This window comes from Neovison vison, chromosome 1, assembly GCF_020171115.1.
Source record: "Neovison vison isolate M4711 chromosome 1, ASM_NN_V1, whole genome shotgun sequence".
NCBI classification, from domain to species: Eukaryota; Metazoa; Chordata; class Mammalia; order Carnivora; family Mustelidae; genus Neogale; species Neogale vison.
The window spans coordinates 113,546,273-113,573,476 of record NC_058091.1 but is presented as its reverse complement, the minus strand read 5'-3'; the positions used below and the strand labels follow the sequence as shown (position 1 = coordinate 113,573,476).

Genomic DNA, 27,204 nt, shown 5'->3' with positions numbered 1-27,204 from the left:
TTTATTACTGTAGCTTGGATCAGTGCTACTTAAAGTGTGGTCTGAACAGGCATCACCTGAGAAGTTCTAGAAATGCAGATTTCTAGGCCACATCCCAAATCTACCAAATCAAAATTCCTGGAAGAAAGGCCCAAAGATCTGCATTTAAATCAGATCTTCAAGTGGCTTGTTTGCCCTGGCCTGGATTTTAAGGTGCCCAGATTTTTCATAACAGACTTTTCCAAGCAAAGGATGGAACAAGTCAAGATGACCTTGAGTAATTGCACTGTGACTCAGTTTCTTCATCTGTAACACAAAATAATAATAACGCTGTCTAATTAAATAAAAATATATAGACATATAATACACACACATACACACACATACCTGAGAACACTAAATGCAACAACATTATGTACTTAATAAACATTAACCCAAAAATGTCTGCCTCCACAACGGGTGATATTTTCAAATGATACACTATGCAAATTAACTTTCATTATGATATTGTTGTTCTCATTAATGCTAATTTGGTTACATTTAGGCCCTTGCACTACTATTTTATCTTTAGGGATGAACCAAGACACTTTCCATTCTGCTCAGAATAAAAATTATGATTCTAACCATCTTGAGTTTTGAGAATGAAGACTGATGAACTTCTCCTTGCTAATCACAATTTATATTATCAACAGATGTAGGGGATAGGTCTCTCTTCACTGAAAGAAACCAACAGAGTCAAAAAGATATATTAAGAACACTGTAGGTAATTCATCAATGCCTCAGAAACCAAATTGATCAATTCCTATTTCCCTCTTAGAACACCCTCTCATTTTTAACTTTGTGTTTTCTGAACTGTCAAATTTCTTTGAAAGAACAATGTGGAAATTTTCACACTTTCCGGAGTCTCTCAAAGTTATTTTTTTTAATATTTTGACCAATTTTCTTGTTTTGAGAATAAATGTCTGGTCATTTTAATCTATATTCTGGGCCTATAAATGTCCTTTTCCAGTGCTCTGGTATATTTTACTCAAGATATGTCAAAATTTCAGTACTTTAACTTTTCACGCAGCCTCCCGAATAATCTGTGGGACAGAATTTTGCCACTACAAGATAGATCATATCAGATATGTGTTACAAAATACTTTTCTAAAAATGTGTAACTTGTGGAAAAATAAATAGTAAAATAATAAAAGCACTAAGATAAAAACAAGTGTACAGTAACAGAATCGTGTTGACGCTGCTATAAGAGAATTTGGCGGATCCAACTGCACAACATCCCCCAAACAGATGTCTCTAAGAAGATTATCCATCATTATGACCTAGTTCCATAATCAGTCTCCACCTTGATATTTTACTTTAAAAAATGGATGTGGAATATACACAATTTATGCTTAGCTGCTGCAGTAACATTGATAAAATACTGACCTAAAAATAATCAAACCTCACAGCAAAGGAATGAATATATGAATAAAGTAAAAGATGTTTTTCTCTGGAAAATAAAGCTGATATACACAATAATAAATTCTGAAAAAAAAAGTAGCAAGGAATGGCTTAGATCACATAAAAGTAAATGTCATTCAAACATATTAAATAATAAAGTACCTGAAATAATCACCTAGCCAGAGAGTTTGGGCTGACACAAATAATTGGTACGTGCAGAGAAAAAAAATAATTTTAAATTCAAAACAGTTAGCAAGATAAAAAAGAAAAAAAATCAAATTCTTTTCCAGAATAATTTAAACAAAATTTGCAGAAGTTCTTAATAACTGAACAGCTGGGTTGAAATAGTTTTTAATTCTTTCTGATTATTTTGCAAGACCCAAAATGGTCTCATCCTGAAGTTATGTGGATAGAAAACTTTTAAAGGAAGAATCATAAAAAAGTCATACATTACAACATCTGAACAGGAATGCTAAGCAACAACCTATTTTGTAGCAAGAACATCCAGGCCATGTTTTACTTATTACATTTCACTAAAATAATGGTTTGAGGCATTTTACTACAGATTTCACAAGCAGAGAATGAACTGTCCACTTTAGCAGTCTATAATGAATTAAAGAATTATAATTAAAAGATATCAACTACATTAAATGAGAAGTGATCATGAATGATTACCTAGTTCTTTCTGTTCTACTTAACACCAAGTCTTATGTAAAAAGAATATGAATATAAAAGACATACTTGTATAGTTTCTAGTAGAAGTTTCTTATTCTTTTTTTAACTTAATAACTCTGAGCAGTGGGTGATGTATAATAGTATTTATAGTATTTCCATTTCACAAGTAGAAAACTAAGTCAAGAGAAGCTGTGATTTTTTTTCCAGGTCATAGGGCTGCAAAGATTATCCAACTCCCCTGTGTCACTGTTACCATCACCCCAAACATAGACATTTCTTATACCCAATGAAAGTCCCAGCTCAATTACAAATTGAATTCATAGGCCATTTATAAACACAGATTCACATGCTACTGAGGTAGTTATGGAGTACTGTGATACTTCACGGATAATATCTTATAAAAAAAAAAGATGGATAGAATGGTTCCCTAACAGCATGTGAACCTGCCACCAGTAGGTTTAACTTATCAAAATATCACTTTAGAGCAAGAAGAGTAAATATTCATAGGCTTTCTTGAGTTTCAGAGGGTATAACAGAGAATAATGAAAAAAATTCTGGAGAAATCTCAACATGAAGGAAATATCTGTAAAATTTTTCAATAGCACTATTAAAATCAATTAGTATGCTATGGTACAGACATAATGCATTAATTTAATCTCATAAATTAGGAATTATCACATGCAATATAGGAATATTAAAGATAGAACATTATACTTGAAGGAAATTAAGCGCTCAATAATGTATATGGTGCTAAGGCTATAGAAAAAATATTGACATACATGCACACAAGTCTTCCAATTAATATAATCTGATCAGTTCAGATAACTTCAAAAATTATGTGAGAAATAAAAATAATGATAGTGGTATGGTGGGAAAGTAATTTATTAAGATATTTATCTGTGTTTTTTGTCCCCAGATTTCAGAGCCATATTCAAATCAGGCTACTTATTCTCTATTTTCTTGTCTTAGGGATTTTTAAAAAAAGATTTTATTTATTTTGAGAGAGAGGGGGGAGAACATGCACACACTGTGTACACATGTGCAAGCGTGGGGAGGGGCAGAGGGAGAGAGAGAATCCCAAGCTCTCAGCTGAGCATGGAGCCCAGCATGGGGCTTGATCCCAGAGACCCTGAGATCATGACCTGAGTCAATTAAGAGTTGGATGTTTAACCAACTATGCCACCAAAGTGTCCTGGGATTTTTTTTTATAAGATAAATTAGCATATTCTGGATTTTATGAAAAGAATCCTGAAAGAATTCCCAGTACCCAAGAGGCTGGAGATTAGCTGTCCTGACAATAGCAGAGACTTCTGCAGGGCCTGGTCACGTCATGGGCAAGTGCCAAAACCTTTAAGGGGATGGCTATGTGCAGGTGCAGAAAGATTGTGGAAGGGCAAATATAAATTAAAAATTAAATTAGGGGTACCTGGGTGGCTCAGTTGGTTAAGCCACTGTCTTCGGCTCAGGTCATGATCCCGAAGTCCCGGGATCTAATCCCACATCAGTCTCCCGGCTCCGCAGGGAGTCTGCTTCTCCCTCTGACCTTCTCCTCTCTCACTATCTCTCTTTCTCTCAAATAAATAAATAAAATCTTTTTAAAAATTAAATTAAAAGAGACTCCATTATATCTGTTCAAACTAAGGAAAAAGACTCCTCCAACCCTCTGTTCTTTTTACTCTGGAAAATTTGTAAGTTCTTTCCCTCTTTGAAACTTATGTGTTCTTTTTGTTTTGTTTTGTTTGTTTGCTTGTTTATTTATTTATTTATTTGACAGACAGAGATCACAAGTAGGCAGAGAGAGAGGAAGGGAAGCAGGCTCCCTGCTGAGCAGAGAGCCCACACTGGGCTCCAACCCAGGACCCTGGGATCATGACCTGAGCTGAAGGCAGAGGCTTTAACCCACTGAACCACCCAGGCGCCCCTGTAAGTGGTTTTTTTTTTTTTTTTTTAATTTTATTTTTATTTATTTATTTGACAGACAGAGATCACAAGTAGGCAGAGGGACAGGCAGAGAGAGAGAGAAAGGGAAGCAGGCTCCCCACTGAGCAGAGAGCCCGATGTGGGCCTCGATCCCAGGATCCCGGGATAGAGACCTGAGCCGATGGCAGAGGTTTTAACCCGCTGAGCCACCCAGGTGCCCCGCCTCTGTAAGTGTTTTTAAAAGCAAAATGTCTCTTGTCAGCTTTAAGGCCCAGGAATGTCATTTCCAAGGACCTAGAGCCATTTCTTTGTAATACAATCATTAAAAAAGACAGTATTGCTATCTGAGTTTCTTAAGGAAGGGAGGAGGCTAACTTTTTCTGATGCCTGTCTCCAAGTTGCACTCTCACTTGCCATAAAAATATGAGAAGTTTTTTTTTAACCTTTGCATAAAGCCAATTAGTTAATATAGATGGCCGCCCCATTTATCTGATAAATTTAGGATGAACTGTGTGTGACAAAGGTGCCATCACATCCTCTTGAGTAGCTACCATATTTGAGGATGCATATGCAATCCACCTGGCTATATAAAAGGGTGAGATTTCTTTTTGTCTTTGCAATCTCTTAGTAGATGAGCTGTGGTATGCATCACATTCTAGTTTAATGCCTACTCAGTAATAAAACTGTTTTCTTTCTCTTCTACCTTTGTAGAGAGGTTTTCTGGATTGACAGAAAACTTTGTGTGTGTGTGTGTGTGTGTGTTTTAAAAATTTATTTATTTTAGAGAAAATACACACATGTGGGGGCAGGGGGTGTTGAGGGAGAGAGAAACCCAAGCAGAATCCATGCAGAGCACAGAGCCCAACATGGGGCACAATCTCAGGACCCTGAGATCCAAGCACTGAAATTTCGACCTGAGGCGAAACCAAGAGTTGGATGCTTATGCTACCCAGGCACCCCAGGAAAAAACTTTTAAAAATTTTATTTTTCTAAAAACTGGACCAGGGGCACAGAGCCTCTGCTTCATCAAGATTGCCATGCTCCAAGTATGGGACAAAATTTTCCAAGGGTCTCTGTGGTTGCTGATGTGGACTTGGAGACTGGAGGAGTTTTTACAATGCTTTGGTAGTACATACATAAGTCACACCTCCGGGGGTTGGGGAGGTACAGGGTTGGGAGAATTAAACTTCAGTGATTAATGAAAGTGAATTTCCTGTTGGCCTCATGGGATGAAATCTCACAAGCAGAATTATGTTAATGACTTTATATACTCACTACACAGTAAATTTAAAAAATAGAACATAGTTCAGCATGTGACACAGTAGACACAAATTAAAAGAAAAGAAAACCCTCACAGCAGGTACCCACATTAGCCTACAGCATGAAAAAATGCAGATCACAGCAGGGAGGGGAAACTGAAGCTCATAAATTAAAAACAGCTGGATTTTTTGTTGATGTTAACAAGAAGGCAAATATAAAATATTAACATTAATAAGCACCAAAATATATGGAGAAAGAAATTCTGGTAATAGTGCATTATGTATTGGGATGGGTGTTCCCTCTCTGGTAGGAAGGAAGGAAGAAGACATGAGTACAGAAAAGCTTTGAAAAGGAATTTTGGATCTTCATTCTCAAAATTATGCAAACTGGAAAAGCAATCCAGAATCATATTTTTAACAAATAATCAGAACGTTGATTTTAGTAACATGTTATATATAAATGAAACTTAGTAGTCAAAGAAAATAAGGAAATCTAAGTATTTATATGTATTTTTAATATTTTTTCACTAGTGAAAAGCAACTCTTTCATATTTAAAAGAGAAAAGGAAGAAGCAAATGTAGGATTTACAGTTTTATAATACTGTGTTAACTATTAGAAGATGATTCTTTCTAAAGGTACCTGAGAATTCTCATCTTTTAAAACATGTGATATTGTCACAATTTATCAACTTTTTATGAAATTGTAATAATTTAAGAGCAAAAACCAGGGATATGCATAATAATGAGTATATTATCATGGAAATAGGTTTCTGTTTCATTGTATGATAAAATCCTTTACTTCCTGTCACAATAAAAAGTTTATATATTTTGATAATAAATAATGAGAGTTATCATTTATCAAATGCTAATCATACATTTAGTTTTCAAATTTATACATTAAGCTTCTTATGATAATTTGTTTTTCTTAAGGGACTTAAGAAAGGGACTTAAGGGACTTAAGAGACTCAAGTTTCTACGGGACTTAAAACAGGGACTCCAGGTAGATGGCATATTTAGGAATCCATGATTTAATAAAAATAATCACAGACACATATATGTACACACACAAACACACACACATATCTCTATGTTCTTTTGGTAGTTTATATAATCATTATATATTATAAAACTATTTAATATTATATTATATATCAGTGTTATATATTGTTACATAAATGTATAACATATAGTTGATTAATGCATATTGTATGTCAGAAAGTTTGCTAAATCTTTAACATATCACCATCTTATTTAATGTTCATGAAACAGTGAAAAATGCATTCTCTTTCTGTCACACACTTTTTAGTAAGTAAGAGATATAATAGATAAAATTAATAATGCAATGAGACAAATTGCTCCTTTTGTTCCACTCAGGGGTTAGCAGGCTACAGCCTATGGACCAAGTCCTGCCTACCCTCTCTTTTTGAATAGCCCAGGAGCTAAGAATAATGAAGATGATCATTAAAAAATATAATAATAATAATAATATTAATAATAGTAAGAAACCTTAATTAAGGCCCACAAAGCCTAAAATATTTGCGATCCAAAGGAAACAGTCAACAAAAACTAAAAGGCAACCAACAAAATGGGAGAAAATATTTGCAAATGTCTTATCAGATAAAGGGTGAGTGTCCAAAATCCATCAAGAACTTATCAAACTCAACACTCAAAAAACAAATAATCCAGTCAAGAAATAGGCATAAGACACGAACAGATATTTCTCCAAAGAAGATATACAAATGGCCAACAGACACATGAAAAAATGCTCAACATTACTCAGCATCAGGGAAAAACAAATCAAAACAATGAGATGCCACCTCACATGAGTCAGGATGGCAAAAATTAACAAGTCAGGAAACAACAGATGTTGGCAAGGATGCAGAGAAAGGGAACCCTCTTATACTGTTGGTGGGAATGCAAGCTGGTGCAGCCACTTTGGGAAACAGTATGGAGGTTCCTCAAAAAGTTGAAAATAGAACTACCCTAAGACCCAGCTATTGCACTATGAGGTATTTATCCAAAGGATACAAACATAGTGATCCAAAGGGGCACATGCACCCCAATGTTTATAGCAGTAATGTCCATAGTAGCCAAACTATAGAAAGAGCCCCAATGTCCATCCACAGATGAATGGATAAACAAGATAAATGTATGTGTGTGTGTGTGTGTGTGTGTGTATTTCCACTATATCTATAGTGGAATATTGCTCAGTCATCAAAAAGAATTCAAGCCTGCCATTTGCCATGATGTGGATGGAACTAGAGGGTATTATCCTAAGCAAATAAGTTAGTCATAAAAAGATAAATACTATATGATCTCACTCACATGTCAATTTAAGAAACAAAACAGATGAACATAGGAGAAGAGAAGGAAAAATAAAACAGGATGAAATCAGAGAGGGAGGCAAACCATAAGAGACTCTTACCTCTAGAAAACAAATTGGATTGGAGGTGGGGAGGGTGTAATTGGGTAATTAAGGAAGGCAGTTGATGGAATGAGCAGTGGGTTTTACACACAACTGATGCATCACTGAATTCTACCCCTGAAACTAATAATGCAGTATCTGTTAACTAAATCGAATTATTTATTTATTTTTACAAAGATTATTAATTTATTTATTTGTCAGAGAGAGAAAGAGAGGCAGAGCACACAAGCAAGTAGAGTGGCAGGCAGAAGTGGAGAGAGAAGCAGGCTCCCTACTGAGGAAGGACCCGGATTTGGGACTCGATCCTAAGACCCTGGGATCATGACCTGAGCCGAAGGCAGTGGCCCAACCGACTGAGCCACCCAGGCATCCCACTAAATTGAATTTAAATAAAGAATTAAAAAAGAAATAAAAGAAAGTATTTGCTATCTAGCCTTTTACAGAAAAAGTCTGTTGATCCTGCAGAGTAAAGAAATTTTGAAAACTGAATAACATACTTTTGCTTAGGGATTGTATAAATCTCTTTCTATACCTACTTAACATAATTTCTTATGACACTGCCAAGATGACCACTGAGATAGTCTGAACTAGATGCAGCAGGTACATCACTGAAGCTCAGCGTTAGGAGCACAGGTACCCAAATGAAGCAGAAGAGGTGGCCCTTGGCACTGGGTGATACATCATCAGTAGATCCTGATGGCCCCTCCCAGAGGATGCTGTGAAGACTGAGGCAATTAACTCACAGAGTGTACTTCAGGGGTGCCCAGAGCCAGTATATGGTGACATAAGTGATCCAGGAAGGCACAGAGCCAAGAGGCAGTGGGTAGGATAATGGCAGGGACCCACACAGGAGTGGCACCAACCCTGGCTCTAGTCCCCCTCTCTGGGCCCGAGTTTTTCATCTGCATCAGTGACAAACCAGCAAAGAATTGGAGCTCAGAGCAGGTGTGCCATGTGGCCATTATTTGAGGGCTTGCTCTAGTTCAGATTGCTTTGGTAGTCATCTCAGTAATGCCACAGAAATTATGTTAAGTAGGAATAGGAGAACATTTTGCAACCCCTAAGCAAAAATATATAGCAATTAGATATTTACATTTTGACATTAAGGATTACTCCTGCTAGCCATATTCTCTAGTTCTCAAATATGTTTAGACATGACATTTATATTTGTTTCTCAATTTGGAATTAAATATTTCAAAGATACTATTTTTAAGGCTTTCTGTGAATGCAAACAAAAAATTAGGTTCAAAAGAAAGCATCTTAATACAAGCAACTAAGGATATGAATAATCTTCCAGCTGCAGTAGTAGGAAGTTATTTGCATTGTATACTATAAATTAAATGACATTAGCCCTATAGTTGAATTAAGAGTAGGAGATTAGATATTTGCTGTATTAAGTAGATGAATTAACTTCACAGTTTTAGCCTTCTAAAATAAAATTTAAGAAGAAGTAACACCTGCAAAAAGCATTAAGAATCATAAAAACCGCTGTAACTTATGGAAGAATACTATATATTAGCCTATAATATTCTACTATTTAATTTGCTAATACATACCAAAAGTCTAAGTGGGGAAAAACACTTCCGTATGGAGCACTGACAAGGCTAAATAAAGGCAAGTCCAAATGTTTGTAAGAAATACAATCACTTTGGAAATCCAACTTGATATTGTATATTTTAACTGGCTTATAAGAAATGGAAAAAATACAATGCATTATGTATTTGGGTCACATATTTCCAAAAATAAACTTTCTAATAAAAGAGTGAATTAAAAGAACCCATGAAATCAGTTTCTAATAATACCATACTTTGTCTAGAACATGTTATCTATTTTATGTATGACTAGGAAATCTCAGGACCCTATACATGTTGACTTTCAGCCAAACTTATATGCCTACCAAAGATATAAACTGAAGTAAATTAATTTATTCTAGTTAGTAATAAAGAACCAGTCAAGAAGTGTAGGATGAAGCAGCATTCATGAAATGGAAAACAGATCGCTTGCAAATCTTATGCAAATGTTCTAAAAACTAAAATCTATCTGATCCCATCTTTCATAACTACTCACTACTGACGTAGGTTCAGACTTGTACTTGGTTAAGTGGAAAAAGCTTGTGGGGAGCCTCCTTTGATTCTTCTCAACTCAAGTATATCCAGCGCCTTGTCTAAGAAAGAAGGGGACTAAATACCCTCTCATACCATTAATCTGAACAGGGTGGAGATGGCAAAGCTAGATGTCATTGTTTTGATTAAGACAGCTCCATACAATAGCTAAGTACAGTTCTAATAATTTTGTTTTAGGAAAGAGATATGTTAAATACAAAATTATACTTTAGAGCTTCAAACTTTGGAATTTCAAAAACACTTGATTAAGAAAGAAAAAGTAATAGAGAAGTGCCATTCATTCATTCACTCATTGAAAGTTCACAGAATGCTAAAACAGAAAACAAAAACAAAATTCATAGAGTTCTGACTATTTGCAGCATTGTGGTGATTTCTCAGGAAAACACCAAGACAATTAAAATATGGTCCATGCCATTCAAGCAATTAGAGCAAAGCAAAAAAATTAAAACATGTCCACAAATAAAATAGGAGACTTAATATTCCCTTTAAAATTTGTTGTAAATGCCAGAGACTATTTCTATAACATGAGAATTTGTCTTGGAAGAAATTAATCACATGATCTTATTTTAAAGCCACAAACTCTGAGGCAGGTACTCTGGATTTTCAACCACATCTTGCCAACATTTTGATATACAGAAAATCACTAAGCTTCTTTGGCCACACTTTTAATCTCTTCCTACAAAGATTTTGCCTATAATAGCTAACATAACTATCAGTGAGGATACAAGTCCATGAAATAATGCAATTTGGAAATTACTTTGCAGAACATTTAAAAAGTGTTAAACTAATTAAAAATAAATTATAAAATTATGGTTTTTTGGTTCATTTGCACTGAATGAATTGTACCAAGTCAAATTATAATTCCCTCATTTTTTCTATCACAAAACCTTACTTCACCAGTGGTAAAATCTTTCAGGGATTCCTGGATGGCTTAGTCAGTTAGACATCCAACTCTTGATTTGGGCTCTGAACTGAGGGTGGCTTTCCTTGACATTCTCTCCTTCTCCTTTACACCCTTCTCTCTGCCCCTTCCCCTGCTTGTGCTTGCTCTCTCTCTAATATAAATACATAAATCTTAAAAAAAAGAAAGTTAGTTTTTCAGTTCAACAATGAGTCTACGTAATCCAAATGTTTTTCTTTTCAAAATAATTTCAAGATACATTAGAGAACAATTCCTTCAGTTGTTCATTTAATGTTTGATATACTAGGATTTCATAAGTGATTCCATTAAAAAACACACTACAGATTACATTATATATATCACCTAGAATCACATAGATTGATATATATTACATACCTACATATATATATGATAAATATATATCTATTCTCTAGAGAAACAGAACCAATATCGATAGATATCCAAAGATACATATATTTATATATTTATACATATATAAATCGTATTTTCTAAGTGCCCATGTGTTGCAGTTGTTATTGGCACTGGGAATATTGCAGAGACTAAAACCCCCTCTCTTCACGGAACTCATGATGAACAAATAGATAGAGGTATGCGTGTGTATATATAGATAGATAGGGTTTTTTTTTCTTTCAGGGAAAAGTACTATGGAGAAAAATTAATGATGACAAATGGGGAAGGATATTCTGTGATCGGGAGGAGCCTTCAATTTTTAATGGGGTGATTAGAGAGGGCCTCTTTGAGATGGTAATGTTTGAACAAAGATCAAAGGAGTTTAGGAGTGAGGAATTAGAGTCTACAGGAGAAGAAACAGCTATACTAAGAACTCTAGGCATGTTTTTGTTTAGTATGAACTAGAGACAGGCAGAAGGTTTAAGCAGAAGACAGCGGGCAGGTGGGAGAGTAGTGGGAAAGGATAAGTGTGATGTAGGGTACAGATCACACAGAGTTTGGGTATTACAGCAAAGGTTTTTGCTTTTACTTTGAATGAAATAAGAAGTCCTTGTAAGGTTTTAAGCAGAGATGTGACATGATCTGTTTCACATTTTAAGATAATCATTCTGGCTGAGCTGAGGCTTGGGGAGTGGAGTTTTGAGGGGAAGAAAAGAGAGGCCATTTTGGAAACCAATGTAATAATTCAGACTAAATGGTCTTGTACTAGGTCAGCAAAAGTGGAGGTGGTAAGAAGAGGTTGTATTCTGGATATATTTTAAAAACAGAGGCAACAAGATTTCCTTATGGATTGGATATATGATATGACAAGAGAAAAAAAAGAAGTGAGGAGGACTCCAGGGGTTTTTGATTTGAACTACTTGAATAATGAAGTTGCCTTTTACTGTAGTGGAGAAGATGATAGAACAAGTTAGTTGGGAAGGTAAAACTAGGAGTGGGATTTTGTATGTATTAAGTTTGAGTGCTTTATAAACATTTGCTGAGGCTTCCCTGGCCTCCTTATCCTCTAGGACAATTAGAACTCTGACCTGTCATGAATATTTAGAAGCTCAGAGGCATCTGCTGTGGCTGGATACTCAACAGAATACTTGGAGGAAAAGAAATCCAATCCCTGAATAATACTGAGGATGTTGCTGAAGGAAACTGGAACAGGAGTGTTAGAGTGGCAGAAAGCAAGTGAGAGAACCAAGAAACCCTGCCTTGAATTCCCTGCTGCATGACTCCTTCCCAAAGCATCATGCTTATCTTTCAGAAAACTGACAGACTGGACTCACAGAAACGGAAGGCTTTCTTCTTTGTCTAAAAGTAAAATTTAAAAAAGGGATCAATCTTAAATTTCAAAGAAGAACCGATGAATGACAATTTCATTTGAAAAGAGTGGGACTTTTCTGAGGAATCTAAGCAAATGTTTCTCTAAGAAACAGCACATATATATAGATAGAGATTATATAGATATATAGATATATTTTATATAGATATATAGATACATAATCTCTATCTATAGATAGAATCTATATATATTATCTATCTATCTATCTATATATATAATTTTTTTTTTTTTACAAAAATTAGTTGGAGCACTTGGGTGACTTAGCCAGTTGAACATCTGACTTAGCTCAGTCATAATCTCAGGATCCTGAAATCTTGTTCTAGCTCTGTGCTCAGAGGGAATCTGTTTGTCCCTCTTCCCTTTCCCTCTGTCCCTCTTGCTCATTCTCACTCTCTCTCTCAAATAAATAAATAAAATTTTTTTAAAAATCAGAGAAAATTTACTGAAAAAAGGCTCCCAATTCATATTCTGATTCCCTTAATTAAAAAAAAAAACACTTTATTGCTAAAAAATGCTAACCGTCACCTGAACTTTCACCTCATGAGTTGTAATCATTGATCACAGATCACCATAACAAATACAATAGTGAAAATGTTTGAAATATTTCAAGTATTTCAAGGATTACCAAGATGTGACACAGAAACAGTGAGTGAGCAAATGCTGTTGAAAAAATGGTGCTGACAGACTTGTTTGACACAGAGTTGCCACAAACCTTCGATTTGTAAGAAAATGCAGTATCTGTAAAGTGCAGTAAAGTGAAGCACAATAAAATAAGGTATGACCCTACCTGCCTTTTTAACTTATTTTTTACAATCCCTATTACATTTTTTATGTCATGTCCTGTAATTCCTATTGATATCCCAACTTTTATTATTGACCAAACTGAAAATAAAGCAAAAATAGGGAAAACAGAGAGTCATAGGGTAAAATGAAAGGTATATACTTGTAGTCAACCCACAATAAAAACAGAATAGTCTTTAATTCTTTAATCTCTAAGAAAAGAGAGAATTCAAAGAAAAATAAGAAAACAACAACCCTGGCAACCCTAGCAAATAGAAACAAAAGTTGAGTTAAGTGATATTTTTGATACTGTTTCTTGAAATAGTTCAATGGTGACGTATGGTCCAAGAAGGATGATTTAAAAACAACTTAACTGGGCTGAAACCAACAAATACTAAGGGTGTTGTGGAATCTCTGATGTGAACTGCATAGGAATTATGCCTTGCTATGCAGTGTTTAAGAAATACATGTCTAATAAATATTCGTTAGTTTCTAGGAAGGATTTTTCACAGCTAACACTTCATAGACATGTAAAATGTTAGAGTTGAAGTGAACATATTTGTTATCTCATTTAATTCACATTTGTCCAACAAACGTGAATTGGGTACCTAGTGTGTGTCAAGTACTGTGCTCATCATTGAGTATTCAAGGTAGTATGTATTCTTTCCATACCTAAGAGAAAGTCACTAATCAATAGAATATGTTATAATAAAAGTGTGTAAAAGGTGTAGAAAGAGCTAACGCTAACTCTGCATGAGACACTCAGGGAAGGCTTCATGTGGGGGATGAGATTTGAGTTGCTCTTGACATTTGGTAAACTACTTTTCCTCAGTTGGAAAAGCTGACGAAGATTATTTTGGTATTGAAAGAAACTAAGTAAGGGTATGAAAGTATTAAAAAAAAAACCCAATATATAGGGAGAGAAATTAATAACATTGTTAACTTCTAAATTAATCCAAACTGCATTTGATGCATTGATAACCTCTACAAAACCCTCAACAAATGGTGCTCTGATATCTTATAAGAATTTAGGGATATCTAGTAACTGTAAATTTCATAAACCAAAATATATAGAGTTAAGAAGAGATATTCTTATGACACAGAAACAAAGTAGTTAAAATTAGTAATAATTTTTTTACCATGTCTAAAAGTGTGGGATAAAAACAATAAACAAGGAAAACATCAACTACTTTGAGCAAAACAAGAAACCTCTATGATTACCTATTCCAACCACCAACATGAGGTTTAACTTACTGCCCTCCCTAAAAACCTCCTGCAACACTGTCCATCAAGTGTACCTACCCCCTGTGATTGTCCTATCTGCTTTAGCTTGTAACAGGAAACAAAAATTTAAAACATAATTTTAAAAGACTGGCATTGTTGGTCTTCTGTGTTTCTTTTTGTTTTTGGTCTTACGTGTTTCTATGTAGATTAAAGTCACATTTTCAAATTCCCAGAAGTAACTGGAGAGAACAAAGGTGTAATGTTTTCCCCACAAAAGGTGAATCTTCTATTTTTACTAATGTAATTTGCTGCAATAGCACTATGATGGTCAATAAAAACATCTGACTGCTTTCTATGAAAATTAAATATTTTACAATACTGATGTTTATAGAGTAAATGCACAAAGTTAGTTTGCTATTATTTTAAAGCAATTCAAATGGAATTTTGAAAAAATATTTGCTGTTCAAGTTTATGTGTGTGAAAAGAATCTATTGCATATACATAGTATACAATAACAAAATAAATTACTCAGTCAATACATTAAGTTATTGAATTCTATAGTAAGGGACTATATGGGAAAAAAAAGGATTTCTTAAGGTCTAGATGCCTAACTTCAAGTTACAACCACCAGATTTTGAACATGTTAAAAAAATTTTAAGTATCTGTAAAACAACCCTAATAACTTTAAAATATATTTTATAAAGTTTTAAAGATATAAAATCTAAAAAAAAAATTCCAAAACAGATCTAATAAACAGAATATGAATAATGTTTATGATCCTGTGGCTTGTAAGCAAATGGGCACATGATAGTTTTGGCCCTAAAACATTTGAGTAGGGAATGTTGATAGAATATCCAGATGGTTGTCATCCCATACACAAAGAGGAAGAAGGAAGTTTTGGGGAGTTCTATTTTATTTAATATAACATTAAATAAAAATTATTATGCATTGACACACACACAGAGTTAATTTGAACATGAAAATAAGCTCACAGAAGTAAATTTTATATTAAATTAAAGAGAAAGAGTACATCATGGCATCTATCACTATAAAATTGCATTTTTTTAAATGACTGAGAGTTGATTTTGAAAAAAGTTATAAATAAGTCTGCTCATAGGAGAAAAAAAATCTATGAATGAATAAATGAATGGGAAAATGAATAAATGAATCAGTGAGTAAATAAGCGTTAACACAGAACTATCAAGAATCCTCTAAAGTAGTCATATGAGGAGCTCTGCAGGCTTCCTCTCTGTAAAAAAAACCAAAACTATTAGAAATTACCTTTAAAAAACAGCCATTTGAAGTTTCGGAAGTTGTCCAAAGGGCAATCTCCATAAGAACAGAAAGAGTCTGTGACATTTGAGTTACAACCTGCTCCCTTCCTTCTCACCAAACAGCTCAGCAAGACTGAAATTCTAAGTGGATACAGCCAAGAGCACAGGCTTTCTCTCCCACCACCCCAAGTTCCCAGGCAAGGGCTATAGTATCTAGCCCAAAGGGGAGGGCCACCAGCATTTCTCATCTCCCATTCTGGCTCTATGTTGCAGAAGCTCTATTCCAGGCAAGTGTAATTGAGTGGTCAGGGGTTCCCTCCCTTTATAGATTTCCCAACTGTAGGACTGAAGCTCTATGCAGGTGTGGCAGGCCCAGATTACCGGGCCTCAGTCACCTATGTCCTAGCTTGCTCATAGGACAGAGGCTCTGTTCCAGGAAAAGTAAGAGCAAAGTTTGCTGATTTCATCCAGTTCCACACTCATAGAGCAGGGATATCTATATGAGAGAAGCAGGCTTCTGTCCCTACCTCCAGATAAGTAGTAACTCCTGAGTAGTAGTACAGAGGTTCTGATAAGGGGAGGAAGATCTCAGTAGCTTTCCCTGAGGAAACTGATTTTATTTGGAACAGATGCTGGAAAAGTTCAAGCAAAGCAGCACTGTTAAAAACAATGGTACTGAGCCACAAGGGGGAGGCTGGTAGTTCTATGAGAGCAGCAAGTGAAACAATACACAAACTAGACGTTTAATATTAAGAACTAGGGAAACAGAGAGGAAGACCTTGGAATTGGAGCAGGATTTAAAGACTGAATCCAACACAAGCAGAATAGCTGAAAGCTTAACAGGGAGACCAGGACAAGAGAGGAAAAAAGACAGCTGGTTAAAAACACTATTAATCCTGATGGGGAGAAGGTCAGAGTGATGTGTACATTTCCAAAGCTGTGCCCATGTGTGCTAATATAAGAGGTTACACACTTCAGGGGAAACAGGTCTTACTGAAATACTACTGCCAACTCATTAAACAAATAATGAAAAAAACAAACTAACAAAAAGCCCAAGGAGTGGGGACAGAGATCACACATGGATTTGCTCCAATGTGTTATCAGAAACGACCAGTAATGAACTATAAATTAAGAGACATGCAAAGAAACAGTAATGTGTGACTCATTAACAGAGAAAAACAAAACAAAAACAGGCAACAGAACCCTCCTTTGAGAGAGCCCAGATGTTGGAAATATTGAAGACATTAAATGAGCTATTACCAATATGCTCAAAGAATCAAGGGAATTCTAACAATGTGTCATCAGATAAAGAAGATATATTAAGACATATAAATTATTAAAAACCAAAATGATTCTGGAATTGAAAAGTATAATAACCAAGAAAAAAAAGTTCACTACAGGGGCTGAACATTAGATTTAAGGTGGCAGAAAAAAGAATCAATGAACTTAAAGATAGATCAATAGTGATTATGCAATCTGATTAAAAGAGAGAAAAACTTAAAGAAAAATGTTCAGAACCTCAGAGAGATGTGAACTACCATTAGGTGCACCAACATATGTATAATAGGAGTGGCCATTGAAGGAGAGAAGAGACAGAAAAAAAAAATCCAAACAATAAAGGCTGAAAAACTTTCATGTGGTGGAAAACATTAAATTACAACCACAAACTCAATGAACCAAACTGGGAGGAACAAAAAGAGAATCCATAACCAGACATATACACATGATAATAAATGTTGAAATCCGGGAAAGATAAATGCTTGAAAGTAGCAAGAGAATAACTGGTCATGTACATGAGATACTTAATAAGATTAACAACTGACTTCCATTAAGAACAGTGGAGGTCTAAGACACTGGGATGATACATCTGAAGTGCTGAAAGAAGTAAAACAAGTTGCCAACCAAGATTCTTACATCTAGCAAAACTAATTTTCAAACACTGAAGGGGAAATAAAGGCATTCCTAGATAAACAAAAGCTGATAGTATTCAGCATTCAGTATAAAGCGAGTATAGAAGACTCGCTTTAAAGAAATACTAAAGGAAATTGTTAAAGCTGGAAGTGACACCAGACAATAATGTGAACTCACAGGAAAAAAGAAAAAACTGATAAAGAAAATTATATAGGTAACTATAAAGTATTATTTCATATTTCTTCCTCTTTATCTTAAGTGATTTTAAAAATAATATAAAACAATATTAATATACTGTTATTGTTGTTAAATCTGCAACATATGGAAATCAAATATACTTGGCAATAAAGCACAAAGGAAGTGGGTGAAAGTAATGTTGCATTGGGCTAAGAAAGGACACCAGATGGTAACTTGAATCCACAGGAAGAAATGAAGAAAATCAAAAATAGTAAATAAGAATATTATATAACAAATCCTATAAATATATACTTGCTCTTATTTCTTCTCTCAGCTTCATTAAAATACATAAGTTTATATAATTATATAAAGTAATAAATTGTAAAAATGAATTACTACATTTTTAACATACATAGACATAAAATTTATTAAAGTAATAGTACAAAAAAGGAGATAGGGGAACTGAGCAATATAGAATTAATATTGATATCTGTTACTGTAATTAAGGTAGTGTGAAAGTAGATTCGTGTAAGTTAAGAGGTACTTTGGAAACCCTAGAGACACTAAGAAAATAACTCAGAAAATAGATTGAGAAAAATCACTGAAATAATTAAAACAGTACTAGGAAATACCTGTTTAATGCAGAAGAAAGCAGTAAAGGAGAAATGGAGGAACAAAAAAATGAAATGTAAAAAAAGGAAAATAAGAGGCAAATATAATCATGTTGATAATAATATTAAATATGAATGAATTAAAAATCCAAACACAAGGCAGAGATTGTCAGACTGTCTTTGAAATAAATAAATAAATAAATAAATAAATAGGACCTAAGTATATGCTATTAATATGAGACACAAGTTAGATTCAAAGATAAAAGTAGGTAAAATTAAAAGAATGTCCAAAGATATACCATGTAAACAGCAACCACAGAGATCTAGATCAGCTTTACTAATACCAGACAAAAATAGGTTTTGTTTGTGACTAATACTATACTCCTTGCTACTGGTAGCAATAATAGGGAATCTATTTGTTAATGAAATCTGTTGGAAGGCAGATATCAGGGATATAATGAAAGTTGGGTGGCGGATGACGGACAAGCTTCTTACTTTGTCTTAATGCCTTTCTGCTTACATGCTACTAAAATCTCACATCAGTCAAGAAAATATCTAGAAAATATCTTGTTCACAAAGAAGAATAGTCCTTTTCATTCTGGGCTTCAGTTTGACTGTTAATTTTGGACCTATGTCTGAGTGGTAAATCTGCTGAAGCTGCTATTTCTTTCTGCATATTTAAAAAACAGTCTTTTCAACTGGCAATAAAAAAAAAATCTCTTACTTGTGTGTACCCTAGGGATAGCTAGTCTAGACAGATAGATATTAGATTCTAAGGTATCTTAAATTTAACAGCGCTCCTGTTCTGATTCATACATACTATTAAATACTTACTTAATTCTAACATATGGGACATAATGAATCCCTTGAGAAGAAACTGAACTTCTAATACTTGGAATATGCTAGCCATTTAAGGAAAAAACTTTCTCAAGAAATTGCCAACTTGGAAGCATTTTTATGTGAGGATAAAAATCCACATAATCAAAGTAAATCTTTGGAGCTAGCAAACCAGTTTAATAATCTTCACTTAAAAACAGTTTCATGAAAATCACAACGAGATAACTACATCACTTCACATGAAACATGATGGCTTAAAAAAACAAACAAACAAAAAAAAACAGAGAATAACCAGTATTGATGAGTGTGGAAAAACTGGAACCCTTACACATTGCTGTGCTGCTGTTAGGGAAAAGTTTGTCAGTTCTTCAAAATGTTAACCGCAGAACTATTCAATGACTCAGTAACTCAACTTTTAAGTATATAAACAAGTATATATTTAAGTTTATATATTTAAGTATATAATATATATGTATATATGTGTATATATACATAATATATATATATTTAAGTATATACATTAAGTTTATATATTTAAGTATATAGACAAGAAATTTGATAACATGTGTTTATAAAAACTAGGGAGTTTGTCCATGGTTTAGTCTTTAGCTTTCTGAAAATTGTTTCTACCACACCCCTTTCCCTTATAGTACAAGGTACGGTCTTTTTCTATACTCTAGTGGAACTCCCTTTGTCTTACTATGTGTCTGTATTTAACACTGATTTGTGAAATTGTAATTTCCTGAAACAAGATTTATAATATATATATTTTATATATATTTATATAATTAATAAAAATATATTTATATATTTATGCAGTAAATAATGATTTTGGGAAGGAGCAAAGCCAGGACTACAAAATTCGTAATGATTACTGAATATTAGCAAACATTAGTAATGCTAAGTGTAAGAAATTAAGATTCCATGCCCCAAAGGGTGCCCTCATTAGGTTAAGTGTTTGACTCGATCTCAGCTCAGGTCTTGATCTCAGGATTTTGAGTTCAAGCCCCACACTGGGCTCCACACTCACTTAAAAAAAAAAAAAATCTGTACCCTTGAAAAATTGTTTAACAGTTTCCTAAAACAAATTTGGAATGAAAAACTTACAACTTTCTGAATTATCTAAGACAACAGTTATTACTTTTTTAAAAAGATTTTATTTATGGGGCATCTGGGTGGCTTAGTTAAGTGATTAAGTGTCTGCCTTTGGCTCAGGTGGTGATTCTAGAGTCTTGGGATCCAGCCCTGCATATGGCTTCCTCTTCAGTGGGGAGCCTGCTTCTCTCTCTCTCTCCCTCTGCTGCTCCTCCTGCTTGTGTACTCACTCACATGTGTTCTCTGTCAAATAAATAAATAAAATCTTAATAAAATAAAATTTTAAAAAAGATTTTATTTATTTATTCATGAGGGACAGAGAGAGGGAGGTAGAAGCAGAGGGAGAAGCAGGCTCCCCATGGAGCAGGGAGCCTGATGTGGGACTTCATCCCAGGACCCTGGGATCACGGCCTAAGTCAAAGTCAGAGGCTTACCCAAGTGCTCCTAACACAATAGTTTTTACAACTTGATACGTTATTCCCCTATAGGGTAAGCACAACACCTTAAGAAATACCTTGAGAAATCTAATAAACTAAATTGCTTAATGAAAGCTTTCTTCTTGATACAGGCTAACATTTCCTTATTGATATGTTTGTCTATATGTCTACATTTTAAAATTTTAATTTAGGCCTATGTTATCTTTCTGGGAAGACTCTCTAAGAGAACATTGTTGCAGAAAAAGCCATCATCAAAGCATCTAAAAAGAAAGAAAGAAAGAAAGAAAGAAAGAAAGAAAGAAAGAAAGAAAGAAAGGAAGGAAAGGCTGAGAACAGGAAAGTGAGCCCAGGCAAACTCCAACATTCACTTTTTCAAAAGAGTGAACAAAGGTTGAAACTTATGATCATATGCTTTGTCATGCTATGGACTAAATTTGGAAAACTCTTAGAAGATTTTTTATTTAAAAATAAATATTTAATACAACCATGCAAATCATTTTAATACAGTTGATTTTATGAACTTTCTTGTTTTTATCTAACCCCAGTAATAGAAAAAAAATCATCATTTTGCTACTGAAGATCAGAGTCTGTGAGGGCAAGATTCTTTATGCCATTAAGAATCAATTAACCCAAAGGTAGCACTTGATGATAAGGCCAGCTTCAAACTCTGTTGCGACTGCCCTGTTCTATCCAAACCCTACCTTTTATAAACTTTTTTCTACAAAAACATACTTCTTCACTAACATATCATTTATCATGATTTCTAAACACAAATGCTAACAAAAAGATGTAAGAAACCAGTTTAAAAAACCATGACTCTGTAAACATAGTACCTCGCTAATTATTATCTTAATAGATAAAAGCATTTTTTTAAAACATTATGTTTAAAAGGTAGGCATGTGCAGCTTTCAGATTTGGAAAGAATGAGAAAATGGTAGGGTTCTGTCTTTCATGCTATTGGTGACATTTACTATAAAACACTCTTAGTTTTTAAAACCTGACATTTTTGGTGAATATAAAGATTAACCAGAAGTGTGGCAAGTTCATTTTTAGTTGCTCTATTTGTAAAACTAATCCCACTCACCCAACCAAAACAGAAATATTGATGAAAATTTATGGGAAATCCCAAAGGAATCTTATTTGGAGGATTCAAGAAAGCTGATTTACCAAGAGCAAAGTGTTCATATTATCAAAGGAGTTACCTAAATTCCATACTCTAGCATGAATTACAGAGTAGAAAAGAAAATCGAAAAGCAATTTAAACAGACTGTGGAGAATTTTGCACTATCCCTATATATTTAGTTATGGAAGAGGGCTTTCAGTGAAATAAATAACTATAATCTTATCTATGAGAGTATGCACTTATACAAAATACTCTCCTATTATAAGCTATTACATGTGTCAGTTGCAAAGTGATCATAACAGCCATTTTCCTTATAAGCAAGTACACAATCCTTCAAGTAATTATGAGAGGTGATTTAGGCTAAGAGTGAAGTTTTAAAATAAAATCTTGTCAACCTGCAAAAATTATGATCATTAATACTTTTTGCTGGACTTAATAAAAGACATATTTATATGTCAGCTATAGCTATCCATAGGTCTTCCTATCATACACATTAGTATTTTAGTCATATTTATTCACCAATTTAACAGACTAAGCAGAATTCATTATATTGATCAAGATGTAGATTGCTTTTAGAAAAGTTTTATTCACCCTTATTCCTCTTCTTTTCCACTCACACCAATTCATACACACCTATAAATTATAATTTCTTCAACAAAACCAAAAGAGTTCAGAGGAATAAGGAGAAAACCATCAAGCACTTCGTTTGCTATTCAGTTATTCTCTTTAGCACAACTAAAACAAAATCTGGTTTCAGTTTCCTTGGACTAGAAAGGCAATTCTTTGAACAACTTCAGTAAGCTAAAAAAGATTTTAATGAAATTATGACAAAGTATTTAAAAATAAGTGGTAGATCTGAGCATTTCAATTAAAATAAAGAAAATAACTGAAAGTGATTATATTGTATAGGTCTTTCCACTCCATTTTCAGCCTGAGAACCACAAAATGCACCTGAATTCTCATTACACAGTCAGTAATCATAATAAGCACAAATAACCTACCATTATGGGAAGTGCTGCCAAAAAGAGACAATGAGTCTGGCCAGCCCTAGAGGAGCACCTGCAGTCTTATACTGCCAGGTCTATAAAGCACCAGCATTATTATGTACTTAAATGTTTATTCTTTAAAGGAATGTAAAATTATCTACATTGAAATGCAGACTCACTCAAAGCAATATTCATGAAACCGGAAGTGTGATATTCTAGTTCTATATTTTTTCTAATACAGTACATTAATGCATTAAAACAGTAGCCCCTAGGATGATCTCATCTGCCACCAATGGTACAGGCACACACGTTTAGTGAAAACAAATTATCCTATATAATTTTCAACCTGATTTCTTTCTCCAAGAAAAAAACTGATAAACAAATATTAGCAACAAGATTAAAAAGACAGATTAATGTTCAGTTTTATGTCATACTTTCTATATGTATGCACTTCAGCGCATCATTTAAACTTTAAAACAGTTGAACAAAGGCAGCTGAGTTGATATATTGAACCCAAAATATTCATTGCCTCAGTCTCATATTGGGAAATTACGGAGCTTTGAGAAAATTGTAATTTACACCAAATGAAACCATATAGTTTGTTTACAAAAGACCGGTTGACTGAAGGTTCTGCTCGAATCCTATATAAGTTCAGCCTCAGTGGTACCTACAGCTGATAAGAGTGAAAAGTGACCTTTCCCTACCCTAGGGAGGGATTTCTATGCATGAGAGAGGGAAAAAAGGGGCAAAATGTGGTTCAATAGGACAACTCTGCCACTTGTGTTCTATAGAAAAATCTTTTTATTTTGAGCTTTTGATTATAATTTGATTCATTCTTGCCACTTAATCAGTACATTCAATTCCTTCTGCAATAAAATTTCAAATCACCTGCCTATGCATCTACGGAGTGCTGAGAAAGGTACAACCTATTGGAGTCTATTGTCCCACTGAGTTTATTCCTTATTGCAGATGGAATCATCACCAGAACTCAGAAAACTGAGAGGACAAATTGGTTCATAGTGATTGAAATTATATTAAAATATCACTGTTCCCATCAACTCAAACTACCCAGATTTACCTATTAATATAAAACTCTGCAATGGTCCTAGATGTTCATTTTATTTATTTATTTTTTTCATGAGGACTAGGAACGACTTTTTCCTAGTATATAATTTCTTTGTGAAATTATAGTGACTAACAAGACTAGGTGAAACATTCACTTAATAAAGTTTACAACATTATAATAACAAATGATAGAAAAGAAAGCATGGATTCTAACCACTTTGTCCTCCTTTGGGAAAGCATCCAAGGAAGCAGAGTAAAAAGAGGAAAAAGAAAAGAGAAAAACAAAAATAAGGCATATATTAGTAAACAGATTTTAAGAAAAAGATCACATATTTTTTTAAAGTGTTAAAATACAGGTATTTTAAAAAGTAAATATTTACCTTTCCCCAAAATACTCATTGTTCAAGATTTCATTGAAAATGCACATATACAGATCCTGCTAGAGCAGAAACAAAAATTGGGCACTATAACTTCCAAAATTTTCAGAACTTGGATTATTGCATCTATATTTAAAACATTATTCTGAAAGAAATCCTAATTCACTATTATATTTAGTCTTCCTATTACTGAAAAGACATTTTATTAAAATGCAAAAATTATGTGAATAATTTTCTCAAATTACTGTTAAAATATTTATAGTTATAATTTGGAAAATCTAAGAATGGGAAATATCTGTAAGAAATAAAAATGAGAGAAAAAGATGTTAACTGTTAGAGCCAGGAATTATTCCACAAGCAGTATTTATTTGTAAGATATATTTTAACATTACAATATTATAGGAAAAACCAATACAATCTATTCATACAATATTTTTGACTTATGCCTAATATTAAAGCAGTGCTTTCTTTTATTTTGTTGTTCTGAACATTTTTTTCCAAATTGGACGGGTTTCTTAAATCTTGAAGGCATATTAGGCTTGGGAGACTACTCCAGAGCAGAGGTACCTCTTAGCTCAATTATCTTTAAATATGAGTTTCACCCAAGTAATTTTAATATACCAATAGTTAACTGCATTGTCACTAGCTTACCGTAATCATATAAGGGGAAGTTAAAAACATTCAAGAGAAGTGCTGAGTCAGCATTTCTCCTTGGCTGATCTGCACATTAGCACTTACTGCCTGCACCTTTCCAATGGGACAGTACCCCTACACCAAATGGTATGTTAAATAATTTGACTATCATTCCCAGGTCTCATTCATTTAAAAAAATAGTGCATTTAAGAACAGCAAAGAATAGAAAACTAACAAATAGGTCTTATGCACCTTTTTATGTGACAGATGCTCTTTTAGCCCCAGGTTGTTTTAAAAAGGCTTTAACATCACGTATGATAATTTATTAAAGAACTTTTAGCAGGAAAAGAGGAAAACTTATTTGGTCATCATCAAAATGGCACCTAAAGAAAAATTAAATATATGACACAAAGACCTAGATTTTAATTATCATGATAAACATAGACAACAATTATTACAATCCAGTTTCATAGATAAAGAAGCTGTTGTTCAGAGAAGTTAATTATCTTCCAAGGTCACAAAGATAATAGTGGGCTCACCTTAAAATAGAAGATATATCTATTTTACTGAATATCTTAATTCCACTGGAAGAGGTTTTTAGAAAACCCTACTTGCAATTCAAATACACCACCAATGAATACAGTGTTAATAGGGAGATTGATTTTGATTTTAACTGTGATTTTCTCAATTAGGAAAATATCAGGAGCACTTATAGCTTCCATGTTATTTTTAAATATAACTTTGTACTATGTTAAATTGCATACATGATTAAATAATACAGGAAATTATTTAGAGAAACACTGGGAATTCTTTAGGTGTATGGTAATTTTAACTGTTCTGTATCACACTGCAGACCTATATCAAAGAAAACTCACCCAAGACATACCCATAAATAATTCTATCATACTAAGATAAGGAATATAATGAAGTACATTAAAATGTATTCTAAACTATTAGAATTTTTCCAGTACGTCATAAATAATCATACTTAGCGTTTTAAATGAGCATCTGAATGCCTCAAAAATTGTATATATTTAACATAACACATCTGCATAACACAAGACCAGCTCTTATTTAAGCCAAACAAGGAAATTGCATCGGTGAGACTACATCTCATAGAGAAGAAAATAAGTGCAAAAATCAGCCCAATTTAAAAGTGTATTTTGACATATTCTTTAAATATCCAAATAATTTCCATGAGAGAAACTTAGTGCTACACTACTTTACCATGACAACAATAGGAAATTACTCTCTAGAGTAATTGTATGGCTTTACATATCTTATCTTGGGTTAGATGTAATGCCCCATAGTTTACCTTACATTTCACCTTCATTCAATCTGAAACAAATGTTGCGGAAACTGAAAGGTTTTCTTCCCTTTTTATAAGAAGAACCGGCCATAACAACTTGGAAGAGTTTTGTAACTCATGATACTATATGTACACTTACTACATTCTTCAGAAAATAAATTTACTGCCACAGATAATCATTTTATCGTATTAAAAAAGGTTTTAATAGGAATCTTTTATTAAGATACATCTGAAAGGTATCTTTTTATGAATTATTTTCATCACTACTCCATTACTACCAACTTTATGAAAGACACAGAAAATGGGAAAAGGATACCTTAATTGGTATATTTATGCCCAGGTCTACTTTCTGTGTGTTTTCTGCTGGGGGGGGCGGGGGGTGCTGCTGTTTACCCGCATTCAGAGGGCCTCGCACACTCAGGGAACACTCACGTTGTTGGAGCGCAGTGACACACGGCCTCCACAGCGGGCACAGAACTTGGTGCGGCAGTAGGAGCAGAGATGGCCACACCCGTCGGCAAACTTGGTTTTATGACAGATTCCGCAAGTCGGAGCATCGTCTTTGTGCTCTCCCTGGTAACGCCGTGCTTCTTCCCCTATTTTTCTCACTTGCTCTTTATAGCTTTCAAATTGTTGATGCAATCTCCTGGGCAAAAGAGAAAATGGTAGCAAACTAAGTAAATGACAGGAGACAAAAAACAAAAACAATTCTTCCTAACAGAATAGCAGTGCAGCTGTTTAAACTAAATCAAAACAACAAAGCATTTTTTCCCACTACTCTTACCTCCAATGGTAAAAAATGTATTTGCATGTATTCCATTAGTCCCAGTTTTGCTTACTAG

At 33.9% G+C, this 27,204-nt stretch overlaps 1 protein-coding gene across 36 annotated transcripts in view; it reads right to left on the bottom strand.

Annotated features, from left to right (window-relative positions):
* Positions 1–27,204, bottom strand: part of RIMS1 (regulating synaptic membrane exocytosis 1) — a 498,418-nt gene that overhangs the window by 263,853 nt on the left and 207,361 nt on the right. For 34 of the 36 annotated variants that reach the window (XM_044254066.1, XM_044254261.1, XM_044254144.1 and 31 more), the window contains 2 exons: positions 26,795–27,008; positions 24,258–24,269 (listed from right to left, as the gene is read on the bottom strand). In XM_044254066.1, the coding sequence (XP_044110001.1) occupies positions 24,258–24,269; positions 26,795–27,008 (226 nt within the window). The remainder of the gene's footprint in view (positions 1–24,257; positions 24,270–26,794; positions 27,009–27,204) is intronic. The other 2 variants (XM_044254084.1, XM_044254093.1) reach the window with 2 other exon arrangements.